This window comes from Protopterus annectens, chromosome 2.part0 (genome assembly GCF_019279795.1).
Source record: "Protopterus annectens isolate FY-2018-M chromosome 2.part0, PAN1.0, whole genome shotgun sequence".
NCBI classification, from domain to species: domain Eukaryota; kingdom Metazoa; phylum Chordata; order Ceratodontiformes; family Protopteridae; genus Protopterus; species Protopterus annectens.
In genome coordinates this window covers 315,248,251-315,273,782 of record NC_056728.1, presented here as the reverse complement: position 1 = coordinate 315,273,782, position 25,532 = coordinate 315,248,251, and the positions used below count along the sequence as shown (strand labels likewise).

At 44.0% G+C, this 25,532-nt stretch overlaps 1 protein-coding gene across 1 annotated transcript in view; it reads right to left on the bottom strand.

Moving 5' to 3' along the window:
* The window catches only part of CCDC192 (coiled-coil domain containing 192), a 1,678,242-nt gene that overhangs the window by 1,127,208 nt on the left and 525,502 nt on the right, over positions 1 to 25,532 (bottom strand). Inside the window, exon 4 of the mRNA XM_044060800.1 lies at positions 21,630 to 21,761. Within this exon, the coding sequence (XP_043916735.1) occupies positions 21,630 to 21,761 (132 nt within the window). The remainder of the gene's footprint in view (positions 1 to 21,629; positions 21,762 to 25,532) is intronic.

Here is a 25,532-nt window from a genome sequence, read left to right as displayed (position 1 = left end):
AATTTGTTAATACAGTTTGATTACTTTTGTATAAATGTAAATTTGCCTATGTCACAAGTGATAATTCAATGAAGACGTGTTTAAAAAAAAAAAAAAAAAGAAAGAAAAAATTCTGAAGCAAAGGATTTTACACTTCCATCTGTATGTATTACTTAGAAGTGGAATGATGGCATGGACATGTTTGCCAAGCCATTTCACAGGTAGACATGATTGCCAGTACATGAAAATGGAATGGATTGTGATAAATATGTACAAATGTTTTGGGGACAGCTCTTTTGATAGAACTTTCAGCATTTTAAAGATGATTTGTTTGCAAAATGTATCATGTTCCTATTTTTTTTTGGGGGGGGGGGGGGTCAAACCTGAGTTACTGTTATGGCACAAACAAGGATATGTTGCACTTGTTACTCTCCTTGTTTTGCATCCTTTATTGCTTGTATTTCTCTCACTACATTTTTCGCCTATACCCCTCAGAATATATATCACCTTAACCTCTCTAACTTAACTTTCTCATCTTGATGCCAGGATACCCATAGTTTTACTTTTAGAGTTATTGATCATATTCCAAAAGATTTAATGGGTGGACCAAGATCCCTACATTTAGAGAAAAATAAATTAATGTGGCAGATCCAATTGGATGCTTGCCACTATCCTGGCATAAACGATTGTTGTTCTGTACAGTGCCTCTTAAAACTTAAGAACCTGAACAGGTAACTTAAAACCCTTATGGTTAATAATTATCACAGGCTAGTTTTGCAGTCAGTCAATACAGTGAACATAAAGGTTGAGCATGATTTTTATCTGTACAAGAATAGTGTTTCATGACAATACATTTTATTGTATTTTTTATATTTCTTTATTTCCTTTATTGCACTATGTCTGTATGTTGTCTATCTATTGCACTATGTCTGTATGTAGTATTGATTATTTTGCTTATTTATATCGCAAATTTCAGGCCCTTTATTAAGCCTAATTGATATTCATTAAGCAATTAAGGTAACCCAAGGGGGAAGTGTATTTAAGCAACCTTGTATTTGCTGTTAGCTGTCTGAAGAAGTCTAGTTATTAAACTAGATGAAAAGCACTTAACTTTACTTGCTTGTGCTACCACCATTTTTATTCTTGTCATTTTATTAAAGAGCAGAAGAGCTGAAAATTTTGAGGTGCTGTTCATTCCTGCCTTGGTTCATACCTCAGTGTTTACCATGTTTGTGCGAGGCTGAGCACCTCTACACACTGCTTACTGAATTGAAAACTATCAGTAGCCATGTGCGCATCACACTGTGACGTGCACATGGTGAAAAATGACAATGTAGGCTTATTGAATTCTGGGGCTGATCTATTCTTTTCCATGTCTTCATATAATTACAGTAGTTTGGGGGATGTGGGAGATGAATAAGAAGTTATGTACCTACCATAACGTTCCATGTTAGTTGTCTTCTCTCGCCTTCTTTCTTGCTTGATGGGTTCGGAGCCGATCCTCGGCTCCGACTCGGCACTTGCTAAGCTCGAGAGTCACTTTTACCAGCTCGAGGCAGCCCCATATCCCATGATGCAAGGCGGTAAGTACCCAGATCTCGTTTGATGACAAAGGGCAATAGCACCAAGCATAAACACTTCCCAAAGGAAGAAAGAAAAGCCTACAGGATGGAAGAAGGACCAGATCTGAATGGTCTTCAGCATAATAATTCCTTGTAGAAAAAGGTCTGTCCAGGCCTGGGGGAAGGAGGGAGGGTCGCAAGAAAGAAGGCGAGAGAAGACAACTAACATGGAACGTTATGGTAGGTACATAACTTCTTAATGTTAAGTTGTCAATCTCGCCTTCATTCTTGCTTGATGGGACCGCGTCCCTAGCACCTCTATCCTGGGTGGCTCAATGGAACAGACTCTTGAGGACTGTAGAGCCAAAACTGGCTCTGTCCCTGGAGGCCAAGTCCAATTTGTAATGGGAAACAAAAGTATGAGGAGTGGCCCAAGTGGCCGCTGCACAAATAGTGTCTAAAGGAAGTCTAGCTTGAAAGGCTATAGAAGTAGCTAAGCTTCTAGTTGAATGTGCTTTAGGTTTTGAGCACAGCTGTTTTCCCCTGAGCCGATAAATTTCAGAGATGACAGAAGAAAGCCATCTGGATAAGGTCACTTTTGAGACAGGAAGGCCTTTCTTATTATCAGCATAGGAAACAAAGAGTTGATCGGATTTCCTAAATTGTTTAGTTCTGTCCAAATTATATCTGAGTTGGCGGTGGACATCAAGATAATGTAGTTTTTGTTCCGATCTGTTTGAATTGTTTGGAAAAAATACAGGGAGATCAATGGATTGATTCAGATTAGTCTTTGAGGCGACCTAAGGCAAAAAGGTCGGATTAGTTCTCAATGATACTCTGTCTTTGTGAAAGACCAAATAGGGGGGTCGAACCGATAGAGCATGAAGTTCAGACACCCTCCTGGCCGATGTAATAGCTACTAGGAATAAGGTTTTCCTAGAAAGAAATTTCAGGGAGCAAGAAACAGCTGGCTCGAAGGGGGGAAGAATCAAGGATGTCAGCACTAAATTTAGATCCCATTGAGGAGGAGGATTCCTGACTGGAGGCTTCAGGAGGAAAATTCCTTTCAAGAAGGCTCTACAAAGCCTGTGGGACATAATATTGTGATCTGTGAACCCGACATGAAAGTTCGAGATAGCAGCCAATTGAACTCTAACTGTGGAAGAAGAGGAGCCTGCATGAAAAATCTCCGCTAAGAAATCCAAAACTGCCTGAACTGGGGCAGTGAAGGGATCAATATTCTTGGCTTTAGCCCAATAAGAGAAACGTTTCCATTTGCTAGTATAAATCCTCCTGGTAGAGGATTTTAAAGAAGCTACTAGAATGTCTCTAACGGGGTTAGAGATCAAAGGAAGCCTGGCTAAGGAAGGAAGTGGAGCAACCATGCTGTGAGGTTGAGAGAAGGGATAGACCGGTGCAGCTGACCGGATTGGTGAATCAGAAGATCTGGCACTGGGTCCAGATGCCACAGCTGCACCAAAAGGTGACGATGGAGGAACGGAAACCAAATTTGTCGAGGCCAATAAGGAGCAATGAGAATCATTTTGGCTCTCAAAACGGTTGCTTTCTGGATAACTTGAGGGATCAGGGGAAAAGGAGGAAAGGCATAAAGAAGTCCCTGGGGCCAATCCTGGGTCAGAGCGTCTCTGGGGGGATGGCCTGGCAGAGGGAAGAGAGAGAAGAAGTCTGGGCATTTGCTGTTTTGGGGAGTAGCAAAAAGATCGCAACATGGACGACCCCATTCCAGAAAAATCTCTTCCACTATAGATTGCTTGAGAGACCACTCGTGAGGCATGAGAATAGCTCTGCTCAATCTGTCCGCTAAAACGTTGGTTTTCCCAGGGATGTGCATTGCTACCAGAAACCGATGAGAGGAGATCGCCCATTGCCACAGTCTGAGCGCTTCTCGACACAAGGGGTAGGACTTGGTTCCGCCCTGTTTGTTGATATACCAAACTACAGACATGTTGTCTGTGTGGACTGCAATTGTCCCTACAGGAAGAAAGTCGTTGAGGGCTTGCAACGTTAAAAGCACTGCTCTCATCTCTAGGACATTTATGTGCAGGTGGTACTCGAACGGTTGCCACGTCCCATGAACCATCCTGCCCTGATAATGCCCCCTCACCCGATCAGGGAGGCATCCGTGGTGACAGTGGCTACCGGGATGGGGGTACAAAGTGTCTGCCTTGGTGAATCTGGGGAGAAGTGATCCACCAAGCAAGATGATTTTTGCAAATCTGTGTCACCAGAATTTGGTGACGCATTGGAAGTTGTTGGTAAGACCACTGAGTGAACAACATCCACTGAAGAAGGCGCATGTAGAAGCGAGCCGAAGAGTAATGGCCGCAGCCATGAGGCCTAATACCTTTAGAACCATTCTGGCCTGTACTTTCTTGTTGGCTAGAATGATCCTGACATGACTTTGAATGTCTGAAACTCTTTGATCTGTAAGGGTAGCTGACATCCGAACAGTGTTTAAGTTTGCGCCTATGAAAGTAATAGACTGGCAGGGCGATAAGGATGACTTTTCGAAGTTGATCGAGATGCCCAAATGAGAACAAAGATTTATTGTGTAATCCCTGGCTTGAACAAGCTGATGCCTGGTGGTGGCTGAAAGGAGCCAGTCGTCGAGATACAGAAACACCTGGAATCCTCGACGTCTCAGGTGAGCCGTGACCACTGCCATGCATTTGGTGAACACTCTGGGGGCTGTAGTGAGACCAAAGGGCAGGGCTCTGAACTGGAAATGACTGGACCCCAGCCGAAAGCGGAGAAATCTCCTGGAGCGTCTCTGAATTTTTATGTGATAGTACGCATCCTGAAGATCTATTGAGCACATCCAGTTGTCCTTCTGTAAGAAGGGCAGAATTGACTGAAGAGTGACCATTCGGAATCTTGTCTTCCTCACAGACTTGTTGAGTCTGCTGAGATCCAATATTGGTCTCCAGTCTCCCGTCTTTTTGGGGACCAAAAAGAACCTTGAGTAGATTCCGGGCTCTGAATGGTCTGTTGTAACTGGCTGAATGGCTCTTTTTTTGCAGTAGTTTTAAGACTTCTAACTCTGCAATTTCCCTTAGACCGGGTGGTACATCTGGAAGGGAATTTGAGTGAGAGAAGGGACTTTCCTCGAAAGGAATTTTGTAACCCTCGGATATGATCGACTGTACCCATCTGTCTTGAGTGAGGGAACGCCAGGCTTCTGGGTATAGCGATAGTCTTCCTCCGACTGCCTCCAAGGATGGACAGTCGGGCAACATCTCAGGGATGCTGAAAGGGCTTGTCAGAGAGAGGCTCTCTGCTTCCCTGGTTTTGTGGACCCCCTCTGCCTCTAGAGCGGCGTCTGTTGTTGTTACCCCCTCTGCCTCTAGGGGTAAACTGACCACGTGAATCCGGCGTGACTCCTTGGGATTTGCGGAACCACATTTTGCCACCCTTCTGTCCTTTGGGGTAAGGTCTAGAAGGGGTGGAAAAACTGACTCCTACGGCAGAAAGAGTTTTGCCGTCCTGCTCACATCTGGTCAACGTTTCCTTCACTTGAGGGCCAAACAAAGCTGACCCATCAAAAGGAGAGTTTGTGAAGGACACCTTAAAGGAATCTGCAAAATTACATAGCCGCATCCAGGCTTGGCGTCTAAGAGCCACACCTGTACCTGCGGCCCTACTCGCTCCATCAGCAGCATATGATATCAGCCGCATGGAGGAGTTTGCAATGGAGTTAAGGGTTCCTAGCTGCGAAGCAATTTTTTCCTGAGCCCCTGCAGCTGTAGGATCCTGCACAACTTCACCTAGCTCCTTAAGGATATCCCTTTGGAGTCTGGTGAAGTGACATAGGTAGTTCAGCGAACGCATAGCAAAAGTCGCTGAAGAAAACATCCGCTTACCATATCTATCCATGGTCCTAGAGTCCTTATTAGGAGGATGGACAGGTACAGAAGGATCTGCAAGTTCCTTCTTGGTGGCAGCCGCCACCACCATGGCATCAGCGGGGACACCTTTTGTGAGGAATTGCTTGTCCGACGGGGCAGTAATAAATTTAGAAGGCCTCCTAGGGACTGGCTCTACAGAGTCAGGAGCAGCCCACGCCTTTCGAGCAATAACCTGCATAAGGGGGTCGAAAGGCGGAGACACCCAGGAGGTGGAGGGCCGAGATCCAAACGCCTCCAGGTATACTGACTCATCCTCAGAGGGATTATTGGTGGGCCAGTTTCCCCTCTGTCTAAGGAGTTCTAGGATGTCTGAAAATGAGACATCCTCAGAGGGGGATCTTGGGGATCCCTCTGACTCATCAAAGTCAGTATCTGAAGTGATAGACTCGGGGGAGTCTACGTGTTTCCTCTTACAGGTCCTCTTCCGCAGAGGATCTCCCGACAAATCAGGAGAATCCTCGGAAGAGGGGGATATTCCCAGTGGGGAAACCTGAGGCGGAGGATCTCTGGGTCCTGGAGCAAGAGAAGTGGCAGAGATGTCAACAGGCACCATAGAGGGAGGAGCTAAGGGAACAGACTGCTGGCTGAGACCAGTGGCCAGCACACTCTTCATCACCTCGAAAGCTCCCCTCCCAGGGAGGTCCGAGAGAACCCGCTCTGAAGAACTGGGAACTCCAGGACCCACCGAAAAGGCAGGCTCCGAGGCAGATGTCAGAGCCGAGCTCACCAAGGCCGAGGCTCCAAGGGGAAGAGCGGGCTCGGACAAGGGTCCGATGCCACTCACCCCCACGGAGGAGACCAGGGAAGCCCGGCCACCGAATCCCTCTAAGGAAGGTCTCGAAGAGGAGATAAGAGTAGAGACTGAAGGAGCAGAAGGGGGTATCTGTCCCTCAGCCGTAGCAGAAACCATTCCCGAAGACTCCAACTCCAAACTCTGGGGTAGAGTCGAAGGAGGAACTGCAATGGGGTGTGGACTAATAGTCGTCTGCTGAGACGGACTATGTAGCATTTGGGCCAGTGCCTGTGACTTCAGTAATCTACTGACCACTCTCTCCAAATCATGGTCAGAAAGCCTGGATGACCTTGAAGATCGGCTCCGATGGCTCCGTTCCGAGAGGAGAGGCGAAGCTGGAGCCGAAAGTATCGGCTCCAAGGAAGGGGACCTAGACCTCTTCCTCGAAGGAACCATCGGAGCCGATGAAACCACAGAAACTGTCGGAGCCGACAACTTATCGGCACCGACAGGTAGCTTCGATGCATCGGCTCCAGCCGGAGCGGATACGCCATAAAGTAAGGTGTCGGAGCCGATCGGAGCCGACACCGATGCCTGGGCCACATGGTGGTCGGAACCGATCGGAGCCGACACTGAAGTGGTCGAACCAGAATCGGCACCGATAGCCATCGGTGCCGAAGGTTTAGGTAACCCAGAATCGGCTCCAGCCGGAGCCGATCTCGACTCAGAATGAGTCGGAGCCGAGGCCACAGGCTTGGACACAGAAGCCTGGGCCTTGGAAGACTTAGAAGTCTTAGATGGAGCCGACTTAGCCGGAGAGCCCTCCGGCTTAAGAAGGCCCCTCAAAATCAATTTATTTCTTCTTTCCTGCAGGACTCTCTGGCTAAAAGAATGACATATAGCACAGGAGTCCTGCAGGTGAAGAGGCCCCAGGCAGTAAAGGCAAGAAGTGTGACCGTCTGTCAGAGACATCTTCTGACAGCACGAATCACACTTCTTAAAGCCTGAGACCCTTTCTTTAGACATGGTGAAAACACACACACAACACCAGTCCAAGAAATTAAATTAAATATACCAAAAGGTATGAATAACAGACACACACACACACCCTAACAAGGGGGGGGGGGGATGGGATGTTATAAGTCTGACTGAAAGTTATAAGGAGACAGGGAAAATTTCTGTCAGAAAGGGACTAAAACTATGTTAAAACTAATAAACTTAAGGTTTTTTTTGAAGAAAGGGGCTAAATAGTAATGTAAAAATTCACTTACCAGGAGCTGGTAAAAGGAGGACCTCATCAGCGAAGCGGCAAACGAGATCTGGGTACTTACCGCCTTGCATCATGGGATATGGGGCTGCCTCGAGCTGGTAAAAGTGACTCTCGAGCTTAGCAAGTGCCGAGTCGGAGCCGAGGATCGGCTCCGAACCCATCAAGCAAGAATGAAGGCGAGATTGACAACTTAACATTAAGCTATATGTGAATTTATGATGTGTCTTTCGGCTTTTCCCGGTTAGGGGTTGCCACAGCGGAACTCCGGTCTGCTAATGATTGGCAGTAGAGTTCTACGTGCTGGCTTGCCGGGCCTAATGCACAACCTTCAACGAAGGAATGCCCATTCATGCATGTCGCCACACAGAAGATGCTCTAACTGAGAATCGAACGAGCAACGTCTGTGAGGCGACAACGCTACCGCAGCACCACCACCGCAGTCTCCATGTGAATTTATGATGTAATCAGTTTATTTTAGAGGAAAATACTTCATTTAAATGGTCATTTACCTTTTTTTTTCTTATAAGTTGAAAACTAAGTGGCATTTTGCCTGTGAGGAGTCGCACAGTTCTGTTCCATATTTTCTTCAGCTCTTCTTGCTGTTTTGTGTAAAACTTCCTTTTTTTGTATGAAGCTTGCCTATTAATATGACATCTAATAGGCAAGCTTCATACAAAAAAAGGAAGTTTTACACAAAACAGCAAAAAGAGCTGAAGAAAATATGGAACAGAACTGTGCGACTCTTCACAGGCAAAATGCCACTTAGTTTTCAACTTATGGCTGCAAAGACACAAATAGGGTTGTTAAAACCCAAGGTTAAATTTTATTATTACAATGGTCCTCCCTAAAAAAGATATTTCCAGAATGGAAAACAATTTTCTGATCTGAGCTTCACCAGTTATCTAAACAGTGGTACACATTGTTACCCCTCCTCTTTGCTTTGTTCCTCAGTAACTTCATCATGTTGTGTGTTCTCTTATCAGTTTTCCCCTACTCTCTGTTCAACTTCTGTTTAGTATATGTGATTGTTATCAGGTTTTCTTCCCATATTGCTGCAACCACAACATTTTTACTTATTTTGCACTGCCCTTCAGACTACAGTAATTCAATTGTGTAGTGATCATATACTGAACAGAAATTAAATATATCTGGCAGATACTTGTCATTTCTTCCAGTTATAAAAATGTTAGCTCTCTTTTTTGAACCCATTCAAGCAAGTCCACTATTTTGCAGCTCTCTAATGCCACTGGTGTAAAAACTGAAGAGAAAGACAACAGCAAATAATATTGTGGCATTGCACAGACCACTTTCTACACCATGAGGAATAACAACCTTCCCATGCATGCACCCTCATTCATATAAGTTTTCATTTTTTTTTTTTTTTTTTTTTTTACAAAATGCACGTTTTATCATAGTCACATCCTCTTTGTACTAGTGTCAAAAGCTTCAATGAAATTCAAGTATGTCCTTTTTTAATCATCTAAATCACCAGTTAGATATCTCTTTTAAATTAGGCTGACTGGACCTTATTGCTGACAAGCCTATAATACATCACATACTGTCAACCTTCAGAAGCTTCAAAATGCTCTTTTTTGTTAACATTTGTTTACTGGGTTGGTGTGCTGATCTTTGGGTCGTATTCAACCATAGCCTGAGCAAAAAAAGCTAAGAAGAAAGTACTCTGATTTTAGCATGTACAATTTCACATTATTTTACTGAAAGAAAATAGTTAAGTAAAAAAAATAATGGATCTTGTAAAATACAAATTATATTTTATAACAATATAGTACATAAGGTAAAGTTTATATGTATGACCACTTTGATAAACTGATCCATGAAATGAGAAAAAAAATAGAAGGAATACATTTGAAAAACAGATTATCTGATTACATGAGAAAAGAAGAGAAGAGGAAGTGTATGATGAGCATAAAATTGTATTAGAAAGCAGAACCACTTTTTAGGAAAGATAAAAAGATGCTAGCTAATATAATGTAGCCAGGGTCTCTGAGATAATTCTACCAGGTGACAGAGGGGACTAGAGCTAGAGAACAGAGGCTTATTAAAAGGAGGGGAGTAAACATGAGGGAGAGTAAGGACTATTCAGTCGGCAAGAATTTAGTCAAGGGAGGCAGAGGAACAGGAAGAAGGAAAGAAAAGCTAGCAGATGTCACAGAGATAGTGACAATAAAATATTCATTCACAGTCAGTGAGGAGGTTTTTGTCTAAACAGAGCTATGCTAGGGAGGTTTCTGATTTCAGGAGGGATGAGACTCCAGAGTGCCAGGCCTGTAGTGCTAAAGAAGAAAGATCAATTAATATTACTGCACTGAGACAACGATTATCCATGCACTATTAAGTAAAGTAGTAGTTACCTTATGATATATTGGAAAGCTGATGGGATGGAAAGGAAGACAAACCATTCATTAAATTTATAAATTTGTTTGTAAATGAATTTGTTTAAGTAAGTACATTACTAGATTTATGCTAGTAAGGTCATTCTCAAGGAGATACTCTTATGGAAAGATATCTCATGTTTTCTCCAGTATAAACTCAACAGATCTTACCCATGTATCCTGCAGAGACCTACAACGTCAGAGAGACAAAAGGAGAGACTTTTGGAGTGTTTAAGTCCCATTTTTTTTTGTTTGTTTTTCTTGTTGCTTATTGCTATGTCCACCTAAACGCTCGTTTTCCGGCATTTATTGCTTCTCAGAACGCTCATTTTACACTGAAATTGCATTTATTTGTGCCTGCACTTTAAAATTTGTTTTTTGTTGTAAATTGTATTTTTAATTATACTGGCTTCCCACTCAAGTGCGACAGACATTACTGCATTATAAAAGTGTTTTTGCATTTGTTTCTGTTTTCTTGAAAAAAAAAACAAAAAAAAACTTGCTATTTTCCTGCCTTAGTACTAAGCTAGAAAAGTCCAGTTTCAGATACCTGGACTGTATTTAAGCTTCTGTATTTGGCCATACATTACTTGGGCAAAAAGGAAGTTTCTTTGTTCACCAGTGAGAGTGGGGAGCTCTGAACAGCCTACCTGCCCTTGGAGGAGTGGTTTCTGCCTAGAAACTGTAGTTTTATTGGCCATTTTGGGCTAATTTATATCTCTTTAATCTTTTGATATAAAAAAAATGCATTTGCGTGGTTTTTGTGTTTGTATAAGCTCAGCAGATCCTGCCCAGGTGTCCTGCAAAGACCTACAATGCCAGGAAGACAAAAAGAGAGACTTTGGAGTGTTTAAGTACCATTTTTTTTTTTGTTTTTTCTTGTTGCTTATTGCTATTTCCACCTAAATGCTCGTTTTCTGCTGTTTATTGCTTCTCAGACCACTCATTTTACACTGAAATTGCATTTATTTGTGCCTGCACTTTAAAATTCATTTTTTGTTGTAAATTGTATTTTTAACTATTACTGGCTTCCTACTCAAGTGCGACAGCCATTACTGCAATATAAAAGTGTTTTTGCATTTGTTTCTACTGTTTTCTTGAAAAAAAAAAACAAAAAAATCTTGCCATTTTCCCGCCTTATTAATCTAGAAAAGTCCAGTTTCAGATACCTGCTGATACCTGGACTGTGTTTAAGCTTCTGTGTTTGGCCATACCTTACTTGGGCAAAAAAGGAAGTTTCTTTGTTCACCAGTGAGAGTGGGGAGCTCTGAACAGCCTACCTGCCCTTGGAGGAGTGGTTTCTGCCCAGAAACTGTAGTTTTATTGGCCATTTTGGACTAATTTCTATCTCTTTAATCTTTCTGATATAAAAAAAGAAGTTATGTACTCACTATAACGTTCCATCTGAGTAGTTATACTTCATTTTTCTGCAACCTCTTAGTATACGGATCCGAGCCGGCAACTTTTTTCCTAGCATCTGCTCCAAGCTCCGAGCTCCTCCACTTACCCATAATGCCCTACATCTCCTATCTTCCCTCAGATCGAGTTTGCTGCAACTAAAAACATATGCAACTCAACCCAATAAACCAATCCTGAAAAGACAGGACAAGGTCCGGGGGACGGAGGGAGGGAATGTTGCAGAAAAATTAAGTATAACTACTCAGATGGAACGTTATGGTGAGTACATAACTTCTTTATCTGAAGTAGTTAACTTCATTTTATCTGCAACCTGTAGGACAGAGTCCCCAGCTACTCTGATCCTGGGAGGCCCTTATGGAAGGATATTCCTGAGCACCGCAGAGCCAAAGGATGCTCTACCCCTCGAAATCAGATCTAATTTGTAATGGGAAATGAAGGTATGTGAATTGGCCCTGGTTGCTGCGACACAAATATCGTCCAAAGGCACCCTAGACCAAAAAGCAGCAGAAGTCAACATGGACCTGGTAGAGTGAGCCTTAACAATACCAGGAGGAGATAAACATTTTGCTTTGTAGGCATGTGAAATACAAAGAGTGATCCATCTGGCAAAAGAAACTTTAGAAATAGCTTTTCCCATAAAAGCTTTGGAAAAGGAATCAAACAATTGGTCAGTCTTGCGGAAAGACTTTGTTCTATGAAGATAAAAACAAAGCTGTCTATGAACATCTAACAAATGGAGTTCATATTCACCTTTATTTTGGAAGTTAGGAAAGAAAACGGGAAGCTTAATGGACTGATTTATGTTTGCTTCAGATGCTACTTTAGGTAAGAAGGAAGGGTTAGTAAGGAGTGAGACCCTATTCTTATAGAAGACCAAATACGGAGGCACGGCAGACAGAAGCTCAGAAACCCTCCTAGCAGATGTAATGGCGACTAGGAAAGCGGTCTTCCAGGACAAAAATTTCAAGTCCACCGAAGCTGCAGGTTCGAAAGGAGGAGCCACCAATGCCTGTAAAACAAAAGTAAGGTCCCAAGGAGGCACTGAATCCTTGACAGATGGCCATAACCGAAAAGTACCTTTAAGAAAAGCCTAACACAGCCTAGAGGAGGCTAAGGCCATGTTGTCTTCACCAACATTAAAACTGGAAATGGCTGCCAATTGTACTTTCACTGTGGAGGAACTAGCTCCTTGCTGAAAGATACCAGACAGGAAGTCCAACACCGCTGGAACAGGGGCTGTAAAGGGATCTATTTTTCGCTGTGAGGCCCAAATGGAAAAGCGCTTCCATTTATTGCAATAAAGTTTCCTAGTGGAGTCTTTAAAAGAAGCCACCAGAATGGATTTTACCGGGGATGAAAGACCGAGAGTCCTGGCAATTAACGGAACTGGAGCAACCAGGCTGTCAGCTTGAGGCTGCCCAGATCGTGTGAACATGCCCCCGACGGATGGGAGATTAGATCTGGGCAGGGATCTACAACCCACGGGGGAGCTAAGAGATGAGACCAAAGGAATGGGAACCAAACCTGTCGAGGCTAGAATGGGACAATGAGGATCACTTTTCACTGTATTCGGCAAGCTTTCTGAAGAAACTTCGGAATGAGTGGCAATGGTGGATAAGCATACAGAAGCCCGGGGGGCCAAGCATGGACTAGAGCATCTCTGGGGACTTCCCCTGGTGAGGGAATCAGAGTGAAGAATTCACTGCACTTTGCGTTGGAAGGAGATGTGAAGAGATTGCAGCAAGGCTGACCCCATGCAAGGAAGATCTCTTCCGCTACTGACTGTTTCAGAGACCACTCGTAAGGCATCAGAATGGCCCGACTCACTCTGTCCGCTAAAATGTTGGAGCACCCCAGGATGTGCATTGCTATCAGAAACTGACCAGTGAAAAATCGCCCATTCCCACACTCTCATGGCCTTGTAACTCAGAGGGTAGGATCTGGTTCCCCCCTGCTTGTTGATATACCAGACAACCGACATGTTGTCTGACTGAATTGCAACCAATCTGAGAGGGAGGACTGTGTGAAAGGCTTCCAACGATAAAAGCACTGCCCTCATCTCTAGAACATTTATGTGCAATTTGGTCTCTGACTGGGACCACATGCCTTGGACTGTCCTTCCCGAACAGTGCCCCCCCCACCCGAGTTGGGAGGTGTCCATGGTCACTGTGGCTTGGACTGGAGATGATGCAAAGGGGCATCCTTTTGATATCTCCGGAGAACTTAACCACCAAAGAAGAGATGGCCTGCAGACGTGACTGATCATGATCAGAAATTCCATGGGCAGGTCTAGCCAAGACCATTGAACAGCCAGAGTCCACTGAAGAACCCACATGTGAAGTCGCGCACAAGGGAGAATTGATATGGCAGCAGCCATGGAGCCCAGAGAACCTCGCTCGCCTTTGAAGACTTGGAGTTCGCTATCTGAGCTATGTGGCACCTGAGGTGTAGGATCCTGTCTGGAGTTAAGAATACCTTCATCTGCAAAGTGTCTAGCCATGCCCCAATGAAGTCTAGAACTTGTACTGGTTGCAAATGGGATTTATGAACATTGACTGTAATTCCCAGTAGATCTGCCAACCGAATGAAATAATCTCGCGCCAGACACAAGTGATGCTTGTTGGGCGCAGCGAAGAGCCAGTCCAGGTATGGAAACACCTGAATACCCTGAAGCCTCAAGTGAGCCGCTACAACTGCCATTACCTTGGTGAACACCCTGGGGGCTGTAGTGAGACCAAAGGGTATGGCTCTGAACTGAAAATGACTGGCTCCCAGCCAGAAGTGCAGAAACCTCCTGGAGCTTCTGTGTATTTTGATGTGGTAGTAAGCATCCTGGAGGTCTAACGAGCACATCCAGTCACACTCTTGGAGATAAGGGAGAATGGACTGTAGGGTGACCATCCGGAATTTCTGTTTGGCTACTGACAGGTTTAATGTTGACAGGTCTAGAAAGGGCCTGAGGTCCCCCGTCATTTTTGGCACCAAAAAGAACCTTGAGTAGATGCCTAATCCGGACTGATCGAGGAGGACCTGTTTGATGGCTTGTTTGAGAAGCAGCTTTGAAACCTCTAGAGCTGCAGCCTCCCTGTGAGCGGGTGGAACATCCGGGAGGTGTTTTGTAATATCTGGAGGGGCAACAAATGGGATAGAGTAACCTCTGGATATTATCTGTAAAACCCAGCGATCTGTTGTAATGGACTCCCATGCCGCTGGGTGTATGGACAATCGTCCTCTGACTGCCTCCAGAGTAGGACTGTCAGGCAACCCCTCAGGGCTGCTGACTGGGTCTATCAGAAAAGGGTTCCCCAGACCCAAAATTCCTGGGACCCCCTCTACCTCTGGGTCGGCGTCAATCTTGTCCCCCTCTGCCTCTGGGGGAATAGTTCTCCTGAGAATCCCGGGAAAACTGAGATTTTCGGAACCACATCTTCTTCTGCCCTCTTTGATTCCTAGAGAAGGACTGCTGAGGGTTAGAGAAGTGGACTCCGATGGCAGACAAAGTCTTCCCATCCTTTTCACTCTGGACACATGTATCACGTAATGTCTTCCCAAAAAGGGAAGAACCATCATAGGAAGCATTGATAAATGATGCCTTGAAAGGGTCCGCGAACTGACACAACCTAAGCCAGGCATGACGCCTCATGGCTATGCCTGTCCCAGCCACCCTAGCTGCTCCTTCCGTGGCATGGGAAAGGAGCTGCATTGACGTGTTTGAGACTGACTTCAGAGTAGACAATTTCGCCGAGAACAACTGTCTGTCCTGCGGTGATAAAGACTCTGGGGGCGACTCAGCGAATTCCGAAGCAAGGTCTCGCTGAAGCCAAATCACATGTGACAAATAATTCAGCACACGGACAGAAAAGGTCGCTGAGGAGTAGACATGCTTCCCAAACCTATCCATCGACCTGGACTCCTTGTCCAGAGGGTGGACTGAGGAACTCTCCTGTGCTAGTTCCTTCTTTGTGGCTGCTGCAACCAACATAGCATCAACTGGGGCTCCTTTCGACCAGGGTTGTCTGTCAGAAGGAGGAGATAAAACCTTGTCAGGGCATTTGGGGATGGGCTCTAGGTATCAGGCTCCTTCCATGCCCTCGTGGTGATGAGGTCCACCAAGGGGTCCACTGGTGGGGACACCCGGGAAGTAGATGGGCCCATGCTAAAGGCCTCCAGGAACACTGACTCATCCCCAGAAGGTTTTGGGGCTGACCAAACTCGCCTCTGGCGGAGGATCGCCATAATTTCTATGAAAGAAATGTCTTCGGGAGGTGACCTGGGGGAACCTTCTCCTTCATCTAAGTCAGTGTCCGTAGTGAGGGACTCGAGGGAGTCCAAGTGCCTCCTTTTGCATTTGCGCTTATGGTGACCCCCTTCAGTGGGACTTTCAGAAGGGGATCCATGAGCCGCAGGAGTTTCCTCAGGGAAATTAACCTGGGGATCCTCTGGCACGGGCTGTCCCTGAGACAGGACCGACAACCAAGCGAGATACTACACAAGGGGAGGAAGGGAAAAATTTTACTCAAGCACACCTAGATACCAGAAAAAAATACCACTTACCATCCCTGAGCTCAGGGCAAAGGAGACCATGATGCACACTACTGGCATGGCAAACGAGATCTGAGGGAAGATAGGAGATGTAGGGCATTATGGGTAAGGGAAGGAGCTCAGAGCTTGGAGCAGATGCTAGAAAAAAGTTGCCGGCTCGGCTCTGATACGGATCCATATAGCCACAGGTTGCAGATAAAATGAAGTTAACTATTTCAGATACCACATTTGCACGGTTTTGCGCACCGGGCCAGCGCTGGTTAGCTAAGGTTAAACTATTCCCGACTCCACAAAGTCTACTCTTCAGTTTTTCCCTTAGAACTAGACAAACCTTCAACTTTAGCACTCAAGCCATTCATTTTACAGCCCAGCACTTGCTTAAAACTCATAACATGCACTAAATACCCTAGCACTAGCCCCCCTTTATACTGTCCAGAAGGACAAGGCTCTCTATTCGTCCACACCAATCAATCAGAAAAACAGCTCACTCTACCTATTCAGGCATGTCCAAATGGCAGTATCTGGTGTACTCTCCAGTCCAACTGGTGAATCTGGGCATTTTGAGGCAATGTTACAACTGCCTCATGTACACAGACAACCCTCTCCTCCTACCACCAAACACTAATATATGCGAGAGATGCAATTATACAACCAGACTGGAGGCAAAGCTCTCCCAACCACAGACTGTAACTGACTGTCAAGAGGAGAAGGGTAACACTTGCAACACACCACCAGTCTCACATAAACCTAACAAACCAACACAGGCAAATAACACACATAAATACACAAAAACATACTCAGAGGCTCTAAATAAAAATCTGCAAAAGCAACAGAGACCTCCATAGCAGACATCCAAGCAACCTCCACAACCCATCACCAACCATGAATCACATACTTCACATAATCACTGTGCCATGCAATCACAGCCCTTAAGGCAAAATAACATACCCAACACACTAGTGATAGGCAACTCTATAGTCAGGCACTCTGATGTTCCACTAACTAGGCTGGACAAGGAGAAGGTTACAGTTAGCTGCCTGTCGGGTGCCGCGATCCGCCACATAACACAAACACTCAGATCACTCCAGAACAAGTACAAATACGACTCTGTCATTGTACATGTTGGTGTGCATGACCGGAGACGTACCTCCCTGGACTACATGAAAAGAGACATGGAAGAGCTCTCTGATCATGTAGCCCAAGCAGGTATGACCCTGACCCTGAGTAGCATCCTACTTTCACCAAGAATGATGCCATAGTATAAAGAAAAAATGATCAACTTCAACAATTGGCTAAGTTTCTGATGTCATTCAAAGGGGATCCAGTATCTGTCTGCTTGGGATGACATGCTCGACAAGCTACGTTGCTTCGAAAGAGATGGCTTGCACCTGTCACCCTTAGGCTATCAAATACTGGCAAAGGCTCTTTCCGCCCCCATACTGCCTTTTTTAGGCAAGGCGCAAAAGACAAACCCACCACCGTAAATAGCACAAGTAACCAAAAACTACTCAACGCCAGAAGTCTAAACCTCAAAATGCACGCACTCGAGGCACTCCTCAGTATGGAGAACATTGATATCTGTGCAGTAACAGAAACCTGGTTTAAGGCTCCAGAGAGCACCCCAGCACTACCAGGCTACAACTCATACCATATCTTTCGACCACAGAACCTGAACCAAAACACAAAAGGCGGGGGTGTATCCATATTCATCAAGGATACTCACACCTCCAGGTTAGTGGTGCAGCACAATGCATCAGAGATCATCCAAGTGCAGCTAACAATGGGCAAAACTGCAATCCAAATTGTAGCTTGCTACAGATCACCCACCATGACCCAGAACCCCCATTCTGCATTTCTGGAGACACTGGGAAATATGAAGGTCCTACCAAACACCCTAATACCGGGTGATTTCAACTACCCAAGCATTAACTGGGAGAACTACTCAAGTACTAACTCCCTTGCCCAACGCTTCCTAGAATTTATAAACTTGAATGCCCTGGATCAACTGGTCAACACCCCCACCAGAGGGAACAACATATTGGACCTGGTCATCACCAACATGGGCGACCGGTGTTCCACACCTGACATCAACCCCTCATTGGTTAGATCAGACCATAGACTAATCACTCTGGATATTCACATTCCACCCCAACCCCAATCAAGGAAACCACCGTGAAAAACTTTTCAAAACCAAACTTCACGTTGTTTAAGACTGAGGTGGAAAGGTTCACAGCCCCCACGCCAATGGACAATGCTGTCCAAGCTGCTGAAACCTATACAAAGACACTCTATGATCATCTGCAGGAATGCATGGATCGTGCTATCCCAAGTAAAACCAAGACTCACTCCTCCAAGAAAAGGAAACCAGTCTGGTGAACCCCTGCCATAAACAGACTCTACAATAGAAGGAGGAAACTAGTACAGATAAGAGCAAAATACCTAGAAGGAAAGACATCCCTGATCAGTATCAGCAAGAAACTATGATCCCTCATTAAATCATCCAAGGCTAGCTTCGAAAGAAAAATTGCCAAGGACTCCAAAGATAACCACAAAGCATTCTTTAGCTATGTCAAGAACCTAAGTGGAAACTCTCAGATCTGCTCTGAGTTGGTGCAGAATGGCACACAATACACTGAACCGACTGATATTGCCAACATTTTGGCAGACAGGTTCAGTGCAAACTTCACACCCCTCTCACCCCCTAAAGGGCCCATAACCATACCAGAAGAATGTAAGGCCCCAGCAATCACCAACACACAGGTTAAAACAGCCCTATCCAAAGCCAAAAACACAGCCTCAATGGGACTGGACGGTGTCTCAGGCTGTGTCTTACAAGAGCTCCAAAATGAACTAACCACTCACCTAAGCACACTGTTCAAAATCAGCCTCTCTACAGGCTACGTACCCACAGAGTGGTGTACAGCAACAGTTATCCCACTCCACAAAGGTGGTGCCACAATGGACCCTGAGAACTATCGCCCTATAAGGCTGACTAGCCTGGTCTGCAAGGCTATGGAGCACATCATCATGGAACTCATTAACAGAGACATTGGGAACCTCCAAACTGTGGACCCCACCCAGTTTGGCTTTGTTAAGGGAAGATCATGCCTCCTAAACCTGGTGGACTTCTTTTATACAGTTACCAATGGCATTAGATGAGGGTAAGGAGGTCCACACAGCCTACCTAGACCTTGCAAAGGCTTTCAACACCATTCCCCAGTCTGGTATTATAGACAAACTTACCAACCTGAACATTAACCCTAAGTCATGAGATGGGTTGCAAATTGGCTCATGGACAGAACCCACATGGTGAGAGTTGCAGACTCTAGGTCCAACTCTAAACCGATTACAAGTGGCGTCCCCCAGGGCTCAGTCCTAGGACCCCTCCTGTTTGGTATATACTTCTCAGCGGTACAGGCAAGCACAGGAGGACTTTGGCTGACCAAGTTCACAGACGACTGCAAACTAGGGGCCATAATTGATTCTCTGGCTGATACAGACACCCTTCAGAAAGGTCTCACTGAGACAGATACCTGGTGTCAAAATCATGGCCTCAAGCTGAATGCCAAAAAGTCATCCTCTTTGGAAAAAACAAAGTACCTGTGAACTACCACATAGGTGGTAGTCCCCTAAATACAGAAAAAGTAATAAGGGATATGGGGACCCAAGTAGATAGCAATCTCTCTTTTGATAATCATATTGTCAAGGTGGTTAGAAAATCCTTCTATGTGGCCCACCTAATCTCAAAAGGGTTCTCATCCAGAACAAAGGAGGTTATTGTACCTCTCTACTCATCGCTTATTAGACCCATTATAGAATACAATGCCCCATTTGGGATGTACCTTACAAGACACCTGCAACAGCTGGAAAGACCACAAAAGTACCTCACCAAGAGGATTACTGGCCTCAAACAGATGACCTATGCAGCCCAACTAAAGAAACTCCAGCTGTACTCGGTTGCATACCGCTTACTCAGAGGTGATCTCTGCTTGACATACAAGGCCATGTCCAACCCAGAATTGATGGATATGCTCCACCTAAAAAAAAAAAAAAATCCCTGAGAGCCACATGCTCTAGGGATATAAACCTTACCACAATGATAAATAGGATGTGCTGGAGGGATAGATTCCTGAGTCAGAGACTCCCCATGCTTTGGAACAAGATTCCAATATACATCAGGCAGAGCCCCTCACTAGTACTCTTCAAGAGAAACCTTGACGGGTGGATGGAAAACAGAAAATTCACCCTGGGGATCACTGCAGTGGCTCTGCTGGACAGAGGCGCAGGGAACTAATGGTTCTGCTGGTCAGAGGCACAGGGAACTAATCTAAGGGGGTGGCAAAAGGTAACACACTCTGGCTAGGCTTATAAATGCCCTTATGCAGATAGCCTAGTACTTACCTATGAACCTATGAAGGCATTAGTTGTGGTGTCAAAGAATGACTTTGCTTTGTGAAATAAAGGGCCAAACTTATTCTTGTCATTTCTTTTGCAGTGATTTTTGTAGTTAATTTTTCATCTGTCCTTTTCTAGTCTACACGGACCTTACCTGATTCAAGTGAAACAGTGAGAAACTAGACATTGGTTCTTCTAGTACCCACCCAGTTTCCTGTCTCTGTTCTGGGGCAGATAAGACTATTATTTACATTTATTCTTGAGTCCTTCTAGGACAGATTTGAAAATGACAACAATAATGTCTGTTACCCACCATTATATGCCTTTCCACTTAAAGTTTAGTTCCTTGTCTTTTCATTATCCACTAGATATAAACAAATGTACTTACCTGGCATTTCAGCCTTTTTCTGTTACTCAGTTTTGCTTTCCTTCTCTTTCTAGCTTTTATTTCTCATAATAGTAATTCTGTGTTGGGTCCTTTCTGCCTTACTGATGTGTCTGAAGAAGATCTGGTCTCATAACTGCCAAAACTATTACATTTTTCTTTCTACACAACCAGGCTGACAGGTCTTCTGCATATGAGATTCATTATTCTCATTTTGTAATGTTTTAGTGCATGTTCTAGCAATTATCTTCTTTTCATTATTTTTCCAAACCCTAACAGCTACACTTTATCTATCTATCTATCTATCTATCTATCTATCTATCTATCTATCTATCTATCTATCTATCTATCTGTCTGTCTATCCATCCATACATACATGTTGACTGTTTTCTTCTTTTAGAATTGCTAGGCATTTTGATAATCACCTGTTCTGGTGTTGGGACACCTTCTAAGCTATCAAACCGTTTTGTCTCAGGGGCCACTTATAATGCAGTTCAGAGGCCACTTACTATACTTGTCAAGGTTTGTCTAGCATGCACCTGTCCATTCAAAATAGTTTGCTGTGGGATATATAGAGGGCCAGATACAATGCTTTGATAGGCCAGATAGTGGCCATTGGGCCACCTAATGGACACTCCCCTTCAAATGTATTTTCCATTTTTACCCAGTTACTTTTGTTGCTGAATAATTTATAGGGGCCATCATGAAAATCTAAGGCCTTGACATACAAGATTGGCTCCTCCACTGCGATTATCTTAACCATACCAATCTCCATCACCTCAACCAGAAAATGTAATTCAAGCACTACTTTTTATGTTCTGCATTTTTGAGAATTAGAAAGCTGGTGGTCTCAGATAAGTGATGCTGATAATGAAGGTAAATAGCTAGCTGCAAAACTGTGAAACTGTTTGCGGGTCTCAGTGATTGCTCAATTTTCATACATTTCACTGTGAATAGTATGCCTTCGTACTCTCAAAAATTAAAATATGAAAGAGTGGCATGTAAATAATCTGAGCTGTAAGTACCTGGTCTTTGGCATGTATTGTCTCCTCATACGATCCCATGGATTCAAAATTTTTTTTCACTGTTTCTAGCTGTTCTTCAAGTAAGATCACTTGGTCACTAAGCTTCAAGTTGTTGCTTTCAGCCTCTGCTAACTTGGAATAAGAGAAATACTTAATGAAGTCATACAGAAGATAGGTTTGTTTTGCAGTTCATGATCTACTCCTGCTTAATCAGGCTAGCATCAGTTTTGTGCATCTTTATTCTGACAACTCAGTAAAAGTCACTCTTACTGTACCACAGTAGAAAAGTGTGCATAATTACACTGTCAGTACATCAGTATTTACAATGAAGACATTGACTATAAATTACTTCAGTAATAAACAAATTCACACATCTATAGTGAATACTAAAACTGTACATAAACCAAGAATCAACATGAATTATTTCACTTCTCTCATCTGCTGCTCAGATTACACCACATAACTGTATCCATTCATATGCTACCTTTTGGACAGTTTTCTTTTGTGAATTCTGCTTGATAGACAGTTTGATACATACCTCATTATCTACTACTCAGATGACCATCTGCTGCCGAAGTTCATGGATATGCTGCCTTTAGCACACTTCTGGCATGCCTTCACATTTAGTTTTTCATACTTATTTTATTTGAATGGTAACACATAGGAAAAGGACAGAAGAGGAGTGTGGTAGACTGCTATTTTCAAAACTAGATGTTCCCTCTACCATTTATTTTAAAGTTTATATTATATCCTTGGCTGAGTTCAAACTGTTAATCTGTCTGCTCTTCTTCATGTCACATTCTGTACTGCTCTCTCTACTAATTTATACCGATGGCCATATATTTAAGGTGTGGGAGGCTATCATTGTACAATTGTCATAGCCAAACCCAACAGAACCAAGACGGTTTCCTCCAAAACAAGGAAGCCAAGCTGGTGGTCCCCTGCCATTAATAAACTCTACAACAGAAGGAAGAAACTGTTGCAGGAAAATGGTGAAGTCTCGAGACTGGAAAAACTCCCCTATTCGCCTCAACAAAAAGTTGAGATCCCTCATCAAAACCTCTAAAGCCAGCTATGAAGGCAGAATTGTGGCAGACACTAAAAACAATCACAAAGCCTTCTATAGTTATATCAAGAATCTCAATGGCAATGCCCAGGTTTGCTCTGAGTTACTGCACAATGGTACCTCCTATACTAAGCCAACAGATATTGCCAACATACTGGCCGACAGATTCAGTGCCAACTTTACCCCTCTCTCCCCCATGAAGGACCAATCACAATACCAGAGGAATGCCAGGCACCCAACATTACTGCAGCACAGGTTAAAGCTGCATTGTCCAAGGCAAAGAATACAGTTTCCATGGGACCCAACAATATCCCTGGATGTGTTCTACATGAACTACAAAGTGAACTGGCATCACGTCTGTGTGCCCTGTTCATTCACAGCCTAACCTTGGGCTTTGTCCCTACCAAATGGCACACTGCTACAGTCATACCTCTCCATAAAGGGAGAGTGACTATAGAACATGGGAATTATCGCCCCATTAGCCTGATGAGTCTGATATGTAAGGCTATGGAGGACATCATCATGGACCTAATTAACAAGGATATAGGGAATCTCCAATCTTTAGATCCCACGTAATTTGGTTTTGTGAAAGGTAGATTATGCCTGCTCAGCCTGGTTGACTTCTTGGAGTCAGTCACCAGAGCTGTGGATGAGGGCAAGGCAGTTCATACAGCCTACCTCGATCAGGCCAAGGCCTTTGATACCATTCTTCACTCAGGAATTATTGATAAACTCACCAAACTAGGCATCAACCTCTATATCACTAGCTGGTTTGCAAACTGGCTCACAGATAGAACCCACAGTGTAAAAGTAGCGGACTCCAAGTCAAACTGCTGACCAGTCACGAGTGGAGTTCTACAGGGATCGGTCATGGGTCCTCTACTGTTTGGCATCTACTTCTCAGAAGTCCAGGCCAACACAGAGGGACTCTGGCTGTCTAAGTTCGCAGATGACTGCAAGCTGGGAGCCATTGTTAACTCCCCAAGTGATGTAGACATTCTACAGAAAGGCCTTACTGAGACCATTGACTGGTGTTGAAACCATGGCCTTAAGCTTAATGCCAAAAAAATGCGTCATCATCCCCTTTGGTAAAAAACTCAGTTCCCACTAATTACCACATTGATGGGAGCTCACTGAACACTGAAGGTTATAAGAGATCTGGGGACACAGGTTGACAGCAACATCTCCATCAACCACCACATTGCCACTGAGGTCAGGAAGTCCTTCTATGTGGCACATCTCATTACCAAGAGTTTTGCATCCAGGAAGAAAGAGGTCATCATCTCTTTCTACTCTTCCCTCATTAGGCCAGTCATTGAGTATAATGCTCCATTTGGCACGTACCTTGCTAGACACCTGCAACAGCTGGAAAGGCCACAAAACTACCTCATGAAGAGGATCCTAAGCCTTAAACACATGTCCTATATGGACAGACACAAAAAACTCTAGCTATTCTCTGTCTCATATCGTCTACTAAGAGGCGATCTCTGCTTGACTTACAAAACCATGTCTGACCCAGATATGTTAGAAATGCTACATCTAAAGAAATCCCAATACCTCCACACCACATGCTCCACAGTCCTCAACCTCATTACCACAATCAACAGAACATGCTGAAAGGACAAGTTCATAACCTAGAGACTGCTCATGCTCTGGAACAGACTTCCCATACATGTCAAGCAGAGTACCTCACTGGCCCTCTTCAAGAGAAATTTTGATGAGTGGATGGGAAATAGAAAGTTCACCCTGGGGATCACTCCAGTGGCTCTACTTGATAGAGGCACTGGGAACTAACGTTGGGCTGCACAATGCCAGGGCACTTCTATGGGCTAGGCTTGTAAAGGGTACAGGGCCATTAGCCTAGTACACACCTATGAACCTATGAATTGTTTTCTTTTATCTTTTTCTGTGATTCAGTCCAGGTGTATTTTACATCCTCCTTCCTTAGTGCAATTAATTAAAACAAAAACTGGCAAGTTATTCAGCATTATTACTTAATGCAAAGTGTCTCTAAAACAGCTTTACTTGTGAGTCAAAATTGAGCTACGCAATGATTTAACTGTACCTCTGAGTTCCCAGTCTCAGTCTACTGAAGGAACAGATTGTTTATGTGACCTTGGTTTGTTCTGACTGAACTAATGGATGGTAACAGAAATATTCTAAATCCAGTTTCTCTGAAGTTTTTGGACCTGACTGAAATACTCCTTTTCTTCTACAGCTGATACTAAATTTATTTTTATTTTCCATTTAATTGCCGTTTTCTGAGATGTATTCTACACGGCCCTACATTTAAGTCTGTAAGGCTATCTTTTATACAGCTTGTAGTGTCCTGACCCCTCCATTATATACAGTACCACTCATTCTTTTTAAAGTGCATATATTGTGACCGGATTATATTCAGTAAGTATTCCTAAAGTGCTATAGGACAACTGATTACTTCTCTTAGTGGGGATGTATCTATTACATTTCACCTTGTCATATACTTTTAGTCGCTAGTCTTCCTCTGTCATAAGAGATAGTGTATCTTCCCTAGACATTTCTTTGCTTCCTACCTATACCCACAGCTCACAAAGTTCTTATGCCAGAACATTACACACTTTGTTTACTTTAACCTGTTACATTTTATTCAGCTATTTCCTTCAGACTGACTTTTCTCTCCAGAAAGCTTAAATGAGCAACAGAATGTGCTTTCCTAGCTTTGGTAGATACACAGCGGTCAAAACTTTTAATATTTTGTTTCATTTTTTTTTTTGGCTCTAATGCAGCTTGACCACCAGTTGTCAGGTACTCCTCCAGTACTATCTCCTGGATGGGGCTGCCCAGCTGAGTGGGAAAGG